The 10,679-nt window shown below is 50.8% G+C and overlaps 1 protein-coding gene across 1 annotated transcript; it reads left to right on the top strand.

The window, feature by feature from the left end:
- Window positions 1–549: 549 nt before the first annotated feature.
- Window positions 550–7,992, top strand: GPKOW (G-patch domain and KOW motifs). Its single transcript, XM_082609641.1, has 11 exons — window positions 550–1,090; window positions 1,879–2,033; window positions 2,133–2,257; window positions 4,053–4,162; window positions 4,964–5,177; window positions 5,546–5,678; window positions 6,334–6,487; window positions 6,666–6,789; window positions 6,881–6,950; window positions 7,485–7,570; window positions 7,664–7,992. The coding sequence occupies exons 1-11, from the start codon at window positions 933–935 to the stop codon at window positions 7,793–7,795; spliced, it is 1,461 nt and encodes a 486-aa protein (XP_082465767.1). The 5' UTR covers window positions 550–932; the 3' UTR covers window positions 7,796–7,992.
- Window positions 7,993–10,679: the final 2,687 nt, after the last annotated feature.

The following is a 10,679-nucleotide window of genomic DNA, read 5'->3' as shown; positions in this document are numbered from 1 at the left end:
TTAAGGTATCCTACTCAGAGGCGTCTGTCTCATTAATCTTCTGAGGGCTTAGGACCTGGCTCTCACAACATATTTAAAGTTGGTAGGAACTATTTTTTTTAAAATCCGTTTTGAGTGTCATTGTTCCCCACTAGACTTGGAGCCTCTAGAGAGGAGGCCAGACTATTTTATTAATACAGTTGACCCTTGAACAATGTAGGCATTAGGGGCACCGACCCAGCACAGTCTAAAATCTCTATATAACTTTTTTTTTTTTTTGGCTGTGTTGGATCTTCGTTGCTCTGCACGGGCTTTCTCTAGTTGCGGCCAGTAGGGGCTACTCTTCGTTGCAGTGTGCGTGCTTCTCATTACGGTGGCTTCTCTTGTTGGGAGCATGGGCTCTAGGTGAGGGCTCTAGGTGAGCGGGCTCAGTAGTTGTGTCTCACGGGCTCTAGAGCGCAGGCTCAGTAGCTGTGGCGCACAGGCTTAGTTGCTCCGCAGCATGTGGAATCTTCCCGGACCAGGGCTCGAACCCGTGTCTCTTGCGTTAGCAGGCGGATTCTTAACCACTGAGCCACCAGGGAAGCCCAGGTCTTTTTTTCTTAATGATTTATTTTACCTACATTTCCCACACCAGTAGGGCACAGTAACGTGCACACAGTAGGCGACCAATAAACGCCTACACGAAGAAGTGACGACTTAGCAAGAAGGAAGCCACCTTCTACCACGCCTACCTTCCCCAAGAACTACATTTCCCTGTACGCTTGGCGCCACGCGCTCTTGTGAAGTAAAAAGAGCGGCAGTTACTTCCTACTGCCCCTATCCGCCTTCGCCTGGCTGTGCCGCAGTGTTTCCTGGGAAAGGTAGTTGTAGCGCTGGTGGTCAAGCCCCAGCAAAGCAAGCGCAAACTAAACTTCCCAGCAAGCAGCGCGCCGGCCTGGGAAGAGGGGAAAATGGCGGACGCCAAAGATGGTGTTTTGAGGCCTGCGGGAGCCTCCAGTGCCCCAATTTCATTCAGCTTCAGTCGCACGTCCGCCCGGAGATGGCTGACGGGAGACGCGGCTCCGGAGAAGGACTTCTTGAAGACCGAGAAACGGAGGGAGCTGCAGAGGTAAAGCGCTGGGTGTTTCATCCCTTGGAAAGCGGTGCGGTGGGTGCCTGCGGGAGGGTGGAATCTTGAATTGATTTTCTTGGTGACAGTGGCCTGGGAAGTGTGAAGCCCAGCCGGAGAAAATCCGTGGAGGTCAGAAGGCGGGAGTTAGTAGCGGGGGTGGGGAAATTGGACCTGTTGGCCGAGGGGATTGAGAGGAGAGGAGAGGATGTATTCCTGAGAGGGAGTGTCTTTAGGACTTGGGGACCCTGAGGAGCGTGCGTTCTGAAAGAAGGAAAAAGGGGAGAATGACAGGACTCCTAGTGTCCCAGCTGAAGCGTTGGGGCTTCTCCCATACGGGGAGCAGGATGGAGTGGCAGATTCAGGTTGGGGGAGGTGATCGTCAGCTTAATTCGGAAAGGACAGTCTGAGGGAGGGACTTCCAGAAGAGAATCAACAATCCAGGAGGCTGGTGTGGAGCCTGGAGCTGGGGAGAGAGTCTGGGCTGAAGATGGTGATTTTTAGGTCATAGTGGAAACCACGGAAGTGGGTCTTGGGATGAACAGAGGGTCCAGAACTGAGGACTGATTCCTCGAAGGCACTGACATTTAAGAGTTGGGGGTGGGGGAGAGAATCCAAAGAAAGCACCACCAGAGATATAACAGGAGAGCCAGACAGGAGAAGGGAGGGTGTAGTCAATGGGGCTGGGGGTGTGTTTGGCTCTTGTGTTCCTTCTGAATGAAGGGTTGTGGCTCAGAACTCACTGATTGTGCTACTCTCCCAACTTCACTCCTCTGTGTCCACATCAGTGTGCAGCCCTCAGAAGCCCCCAAGGAACTTGTCATCCCTTTGATCCAGAGCGGCCCTCTCAGGCAGCCACCGACCCAGGCCCCTGGGCCATCCACACATACTGAGGTCTTGGTGGATGGGATGCTGTCCCAGGCTGTGAAGGAGCTCATTGAGGGTGAGTGATCCCTCCTTTGCCTTGCCCTAGTGAAGGAAGAAGGGGAGCAAAATGGAAGGATAGGGTGGAACCTCATTGCTCCCTCCCATTCTTCTTTAGAATCCACGAAGTCTCTGGAGGAGAGAGAGAATGCGGGTGTCGACCCCACGCTCGCTATCCCCATGATCCAGAAAGGATGCACCCCCAACGGGGAAGGGGCAGACAGCGAACCCCGGGCTGAGACAGTGAGCTGGCCCCTGGCCTCCCTCCTTCCCCAGTCTCTCACTGCCCTGTCTGCCAGGACTTGCGTCCCTTCACAAAGCAGGCAAAATCTGTGTGTGTACTAAAGGCCTGCTGCCTTGCCCTGCCTCCTTCCATCCTTTTTGGAAGCATTAACAAATGAATCCAGATATTGAAGTGTGAAAAGATACTTGGATTCTGGGATTATCTGAAGGAGATGAGCAAAGGGAACAGGAACTGTAAAGATCCTGAGGGTAGACTCTGCCTGGAGTGTTTGAGGAACATCAAGGAGACCAACGTAGCTGGAGTGGAATGAGTGACAGGGAAGGGTAGTAGGTGAGGTCAGGAGTGGGCCGTGGTGAGGACTTTGGCTTTTACTCTGAGTGGGATGAGAGCCATGGGAGGGCTCTGAGCAGAGAAGGGACAAGACTTATGATTTGACAGGCTCTCTCTGGCTGCTACGAGCAGAACAGACTAGTAAGCAGAGGTGGAGGCAAGGAGAGCAGCAGTCCAGGCTAGAGGTGATGGTGACTCAGATCAGAGTGGTAGGAGTGAGGCCGGGAAGACAAGTAGGGTTTAGTGAGAGGGAAGAGGAGGGTGAGTGCTCCTGATGGCAGCAACCACCCAGACAATGGCACGGTGGCAGAAAATCGGTGTGGTGTGTGTCCATCCGTGACAATCTGTGGTGTGTCTAGAGCGAATATAAAGAATTGAGGGAGTGATGATGGGAGATGATAACAGGAGAGGTGAGGGGTGTGTCCACAGAAGTAACCAAGTCTGTCTTTCTTACCCATGGATCCTACTTTTCACCTCTTCATTCACAATTTTTTGGCAATGCTTGTTTGGGTCCTAGTTCTCCTATAGCCCCAAAGCAGAGAGACTCTTTCGACTGAACTGTTCTCATCAGCCTTCAGACATCCTCTGGTATCTTTCATCTTAAAAAGACCTTCACTTCACTCTCCATCCTGTTCCAGCTTGGGCCTCCTTTCTCTAATTTTCCCTCCTCTCAGAGCCTTCCGCATCTCAGTTGATCACAGTTCCATCCATCCTTCCTCTTCAAAATACATCCAGAATCTGACCACTTCTCACCATCACCACTACCACTTCTCTGGTCTGAACCACCAGCGTTTCTCATCTGGACTATTGCAGTAACTTCCTCACTGGTCCCCTTGTGGCTGCCACCCTATCGTGGCTCCTGCCCAGCTCTCCTGATTAATCCCTTACCACCCCTCTTTGCCTCCACATCTGTTTCAGTCAGATTGACTTTCACAGTGCTCTCCACACATAGCAGATCTTGTCCTGCCTCAGGGCCTTTGCTCTTACTTTTCTCTCTGGAGGACTCTTATCTTCAGGGTTCCCTCTGTCTCTCCTTCTGGTCTCTGCTCAAATATCAACTCACTGACACTCCTTTCTTCAGCCCTGTGCATCCCCTTAACCTGCTTTATTTTTCTTCATATGACTTATCACTACCTGGCCTATCATGTTTTATGAATTTTATTTATTCTGTCTCCACAACTAGAATGTAAGCCACACAAAGGGCAGGAGTTTTTGTCTGTTTTGTTCACTGTTTTATCCCCAGCACCTAGAACAATAGCTGGCACAGAATAGGTGCTTTATAAAGATTTGTCCAAGGACTGAACATGGAGGAATAAAGGAGGGATGGCAAGAGGAAATAAAAATTCACCCTTGAGCTGACTGGAAAAGAAGTCTCGAGGGTCACCCAGTGGGTGATAGCAAGTACACTTCAGAGGGCCCACTGTAAGCCAAGCCTGACCGTCCTTCTTCTGCCTAAACCCATAGGTGCCGGAGGAGGCTGATTATGAGGCAGTCCCTGTAGAGGCCTATGGGCTGGCCATGCTGCGGGGCATGGGCTGGAAACCTGGCGAGGGCATCGGCCGTACCTTCAATCAGTGAGTTTCTAGGGTAGGGGTGGGGGACAGCAGACGGGCCAGGGAACAGACCCCCATGGTTACCGCCCACCTAGAACCATCCAGGCAGGGAGAAGGGTACATTACCACCCTATGTATTTCAGTAGCCCCTTCCACTACTCTTTAAGCCTCCTATTTGCCCTTTGAAACTCCATTAAGAGATCCTATTATGTAAAGATTGCCTCTCTGGGCATCAGCTTCCTCATCTGAAAAATGGGGATAATAACAGTACTGACTTCCCAGGGCTGTTGTGAGAGTTAAGTGAAATGATACACATAAAGCATTTACAGTAGGCCCTGGCCCCAGATAAGCATAGGCTAAACACTTGCTATTATCATGATCATACAGATTACAATCCGTTCTCCACAGTTCCAAGCTCGTAAAGAATTCTGAAAACCAAACATTTATTTTTTCATAAACTATTTGGCAGCCAAATGTGAACTGAATTGACATTGAGCTTTTTACAATCTGTTTCTCTTGCTTGGTGTGAATAGTCATGGTTTCCCCTGTAGAAAAATTAATATATTTGGTTATTGGGATCTGCCTCATATCCCACTGTAAATACTGTGTCATAGATGTTATACACCGTAGGTTATTAGGTTGAACCAAATAAAATTGCCATTTCTGCAGGTCAGAAATAGTCCCTAATATGAGATTGGGAAGGATATTCTCAAACATATTGATAGGTTGGGATTTCGGTGGTGGTTGGGGGTAGGGGTGGGGAACGGAGCACTGAAGACCAATGAATCCCCCCAACAAGCCCATATTCTGTGTTCCCTGCAGAGTGGTGAAGCCCCGTGTCAACTCACTGAGGCCCAGGGGGCTAGGGCTGGGCGCCAACCTGACTGAGGTCCAGGCTCTGGCCCCCAACGGCCCCCACCACCTGCTGAGGCCAGATGAGGAGCAAGAGAAGGATAAGGAAGACCAGCCTCAAGGACTGGTGCCTGGAGGAGCTGTGGTGGTTCTTTCTGGCCCTCACCGAGGCCTCTATGGGAAGGTAAGGAACCAAGATGTGCCTGGAGCCCAAGACAGGCAGCAGGAAAAACTGACATGAGGGTCAGAGGGAGGCAGAATTGGGTTTGGGGTATAAAGGCTGGAAGTCCTTGTCCTTCAGGACTGCCTGGCCTGCCGCCGCATTCAGTAACTCAGGGCTACTTGCTGGGCCTTTCTGAGCCTCAGTTTTCAACTAAAAGGGAGAGAATGCCATATGGCACAAGTCCCTGAGGATTACATACTTAAAGTGTACCCAAGCCCCACAGTCTGCTGGGAGAGGCACAGGGGTCGGGCCTATTAGAGGTAAGGGTGGACAGCGTGGTCCTAGGAACGTGGGTCAGGTCCACTCACTTCTTCCCCCCAACACTTTAGGTGGAAGGCCTCGACCCTGACAATGCTCGGGCCATGGTCCGTCTGGCTGTGGGGAGCCGCATGGTGACTGTGAGTGAGTACTGCCTGCGGCCTGTCTCCCAGCAGCAGTTTGACAAGAACTCCTTGGATCTGAGTGAGTGAGCCTCTTAACCTAGCTGGGGGAGTTGGGGAAGTATTCCTGGTGCGGGAGGTTAAATCTGCAGAAGGGCAGGACAGTGGTCTGCCTGGCAAGAGTGACTTCTGGTCAGAGTTAAGAGGTGAGAATGAACATAGTGGTTTATTCAGTTTGATTGAAGAGAGGTTGATCTAGTACCCTTGGGTCTTTAGCCTCTTTCTGAGGAAGAAGGAATGAGTGTGGAAACCAGTTCCTACCCTTGGGATGTCTTTGTCTCTTTGGGGTGGTGAACCTCTCTTTTGCTAGGGACTGACAGTAGCTAGGACTAGGGCATGATGGGGAGAAAGGCATTCTAGGCACGTCAGTAGGATGGATCCATTTGGCACGTAGGTGGTGGAAGCGGACAGCCCTCCAGGAGTCCCTAGCCCGCCCTAGGCTGCTGACTCAAGTAAGCACTGACAGGACAGGCTAAGGTGGTTGAGCAAGGCTTCCTGAAGGAGGCCGAGGCAGTTGAAAGGAAGGGGAGAGCATTCTAATAGCCCAGACAGAGGCTTGATGGTGAGACGGGCACTTTGGCAGATGGGAGGTGGCCTGAGGCTGAGGTGTGGCCTGGATGGGAAGAGAGGGAGACATTGAGGTTGTTTCCTGGTTCTCCCCACACCCCCTTGAACAGGCCAGGTGAGCAAAACTTCCCCAAGGCAACAGAATGGAACAACCTCGTCATGGAAGGCCCTTCAGGATCAGGATCTCCACGTCCGGCAGGAGGACTCAGCGAGGAAGCGGAAACACCATCCAGACCAGTGGGACCCTGAGCATCTCAGATGGAGGTAGGGGACAGGGCTGTGGGGAGGCTCCAGCAGTCAGAGAAGGCTTCTAGGGCAAGGCATGTGCCTAGAAGGAACTAGGAATGGCATTATGAGTGGGTTTTAAGACATCGGCAAAGGTGGGATGACCAGAATGTGCCTCTGATAAAGAACTAAGCCTGGTGTTGGCCCCGCTCCACAGACAGGATGAGCCTGCTGCCAAGAGTGAGAAAGCAGCTCCCAGGAGTCAGCACTGGCTGCACAGGGACCTGCGTGTGCGGTTTGTGGACAAGCTGCACAAGGGTGGCCAGTACTACAACACCAAGGTGGGAGCCCCGCACCTGGGTCCGCTTTCTCCCCAGGGACTGGGCCCTCTTAGCTCTCTAACGTTCTCATATCCCCTGGCCCTTTCCCCAGATGACAATCGAAGATGTCCTGAGCCCAGATACCTGTGTGTGTCGGACAGATGAAGGCCAGGTCCTGGAAGGTGAGTCTGAGGGATGGCCATTGGGTCGTTATCATCCTGGAGGCTGATTGAGAGGGCTGTCTTGGGCCAAGAGCCTGGCCCAGGCAAGGGTGGGAGGTTGGACAGAGTTAGGTTTTTTGTAAGGCCCAGCATCCTCTAACAGATCATTAGACGCTCCCATGATGGTGAATATCTGAGCCCCACTTTCCTCTTCTGCAAAATTAGCATGGAGATAACCGATTTCTCCCTCTTATAACTGGTGCCTTGTAGGGATGTGTGTAAGCTCCCCGTGCAGGGCAGGGCATACAACGTGCCCACAGTAAATGGTGTCTGTTATCACCCCCACCCATCATCATCATACATAAATGCTCCCTTTATTACAACTATTGCCAGGAACCGCTCCTTAGGTTTCCTCCTCTGTGAAATGGATGTGGGGGCCTCGCATCTGTCAACAGGCACAGAGTGGCACCAGGGAATACAGGAAAGGCCCTTCTGACAGGACCCTGACTGGGCTGACCCTTGCTGCGGGCCTCACTCCCCTCTCCTTGTCCACAGGCCTGAGGGAAGACATGCTGGAGACCCTGGTCCCCAAGGTCCAGGGCAACCGGGTGATGGTGGTGCTGGGGCCATGGGCTGGAACGGTGAGTCCAAGACCTGGGAATGGGCGCGGGAGCACTCAGGGAATGTCCCTGAGTCTGGGTTGGCCTTGCTGACTCCACCCGTCCCTACTCTAGGTGGGCCATCTGCTGGACCGGGACAGAGAGCAGAGCCGGGCTCTTGTGCAGCTGCAGAGAGAGAATCGGGTGGTGGAGCTTCACTATGATGCCATCTGCCAGTATGTGGGCCCCAGCGACTCGGAGGACTGACCTGTGGACACACTCCCATCCCCCAGGTTGTTACCAATCCCATACAGTGTGAAAAGCCTGCCTTCACGAAGGTGGGGGGCTCATGGTTCCGCCCTCCACTTGCAGTGCAGCCCTGGGACAGGATGGACCAGAAGGGAGGCTAGAAACAAACCCAGTATTTACCAGAACTTAGTATATAATAAAAACCAGTTCAAATGCTTTGTAACACGAAGAGATCATAAATGGTGTGCTGACACCAGTCAGAATGGCCATCATCAAAAAATCTAGAAACAATAAACGCTGGAGAGGGTGTGGAGAAAAGGGAACACTCTTGCACTGCTGGTGGGAATGTGAATTGGTACAGCCACTATGGAGAACAGTATGGAGGTTCCTTAAAAAACTACAAATAGAACTACCATATGACCCAGCAATCCCACTACTAGGCATATACCCTGAGAAAACCATAATTCAAAAAGAGTCATGTACCAAAATGTTCATTGCAGCTCTATTCACAATAGCCCGGAGATGGAAACAACCTAAGTGTCCATCATCGGATGAATGGATAAAGAAGATGTGGCACATACATACAATGGAATATTACTTAGCCATAAAAAGAAACGAAACTGAGCTATTTGTAATGAGGTGGATAGACCTAGAGTCTGTCATACAGAGGGAAGTAAGTCAAAGAGAAAGACAAATACCGTATGCTAACACATATATATGGAATTTAAGGAAAAAAAATGTCATGAAGAACCTAGGGGTAAAACAGGAATAAAGACACAGACCTACTTGAGAATGGACTTGAGGATATGGGGAGGGAGAAGGGTAAGCTGTGACGAAGCGAGAGAGAGGCATGGACACATATACACTACCAAACGTAAGGTAGATAGATAGTGGGAAGCAGCCACATAGCACAGGGAGATCAGCTCGGTGCTTTGTGACCGCCTGGAGGGGTGGGATAGGGAGGGTGGGAGGGAGGGAGACGCAAGAGGGAAGGGATGTGGGAACAGATGTATATGTATGACTGATTCACTTTGTTATAAAGCAGAAACTAATAATAATTTAAAAAAATGGTGTGCTGAGCTGTGAGTGGAGATGGGAGCTGCACTGATTGAGGTGGGAACCAGTCCTTTTTTCAGCCCCACCGCCCAGCTTGGGCTGCTCACCAAGTGGAAGGATCCATCCGCTCCCGAGCTCACTATCGGAGTCCAGAAGCTATGAACACTGTCCCCGAGCAGAGACTAGGGATTCTGGAACACCATATCTCTGGACAACTTTCTGAGCAAGAATCTAGCAGGCTCTGCTTTTACTTTTGGTCCAGAGTAGATGCCCAGAGGATATCTTGAGCCTGTGACAGGAGTCAAGTGGAAGGGAGGCTTCTCCCCACCAGTGGGAAGTGTTAGCACTACTTTCCACAGGAGCCAGTTAATCTCGGGGCCCACGTTTTAGTCCCAGAACTTTGAAGGTGAAAAAGTTTTGTCTATCTCGAGTAGAATTTCTCTGGTTGCTCCAGGTAACTGGGTTCTCAGAAAGGTTATCCTTTTTCCATTAAAGGGTTCCAGAGAATCCTTTTTCCTGTTTAATGGCCTAAGATACAAAATCAACAAGGGAAGAAAAAAAAAACCAGGGGAAGTCAGAACTTCAGGCACAAGTCTTTCTAAATCATCCCCAGTCACTAAGTCATTGATGTAACTAATGGTATTTGAGTTAGATCTAGGCTTCTGGTATAAACTCCTGATGCTTCAGAACACGGCGCAGCTGTGGAGAATTTAAACACTTCCCCCTCAAGCACGATCATAAAGGTGAGCTTCTGTCCTTGCCAAGCAGAGGCAGACTACCCTTTTGAGCCAAAATGAGCAGGTATAGAAAGACAGTGAGTTGGCCAGATCAGTGTGCCCAGTAAGGCAAGGGATGATTAGAAAACCTTCCAATATAGTAACCCCAATATGAGGGACACTTACACAGACCGATTTACTTTTTTTTTTAATCGTCCCTGCTTAATTCCAGAACTCTGTTTTCAAGATTAGCCAGACAGGGTTGTTAAGGCAGATACCAGAGAACAAACCCCCACCCCCAGTTGCTCGTTCTTGAGTCGTCATCGTGATTACACACGCTGCCCTGGAATTCCAGGCTGAGTTGTATTTTTAATATTGGGAAGGGTTAGGGGACTTCCCTGGTGGTCCAGTGGGTAGGACTCCATGCTCCCAGTGTAGGGGGCCCGCGTTGGATCCCTGGTTGGGGAACTAGATCCCATGTGAGTGCTGCAACTAAGAAGCCCGCATGCCACAACTAAAAGATCCCACATGGGGCTTCCCTGGTAGTGCAGTGGTTAAGAATCCGCTTGCCAATGCAGGGGACACGGGTTCCAGCCCTGCTCCGGGAAGATCCCACATGCTGCAGAGCAACTAAGCCCATGCACCACAACTACTGAGCCCGCGCTCTAGAGCCTGTGAGCCACAACTACTGAAGCCCGCGTGCCACAACTACTGAAGCCCGCGTGCCACAACTACTGAAGCCTGTGCGCCTAGAGCCCGTGGTCTGCAACAAGAGAAGCCACCCAATGAGAAGCCCACAGACTGCAACGAAGAGTAGCCCCCGCTCGCTGCAACTGGAGAAAAGCCCGCACGCAGCAACAAAGAACGTGGCCAAAAATTAAAATAAATAAATAACTTTATTTAAAAAGATCCCACGTGCTGCAACTAAAGACCTAGCGTGAGCCAAAAATAAATAAATAAATATTTTAAAAAATTCTTGGGAAGGTTTGGGAGTTCTAGAGGTTCGCAATTTGGCACGCCCAGAAATCAGTTTCCTGTGCTGTTATGTGCTTCACCCAGTCGAGAAGGCCGCCTCCTTTCTCCAAATCATAATAAATCCATCTTGGTAATGCCCTTGAGAAGGACAGAAA

Source organism: Mesoplodon mirus (assembly GCF_964341445.2).
Source record: "Mesoplodon mirus genome assembly, chromosome: X".
Taxonomy (NCBI): Eukaryota; Metazoa; Chordata; class Mammalia; order Artiodactyla; family Ziphiidae; genus Mesoplodon; species Mesoplodon mirus.
This window is presented reverse-complemented; position numbering and strand designations above follow the sequence as displayed.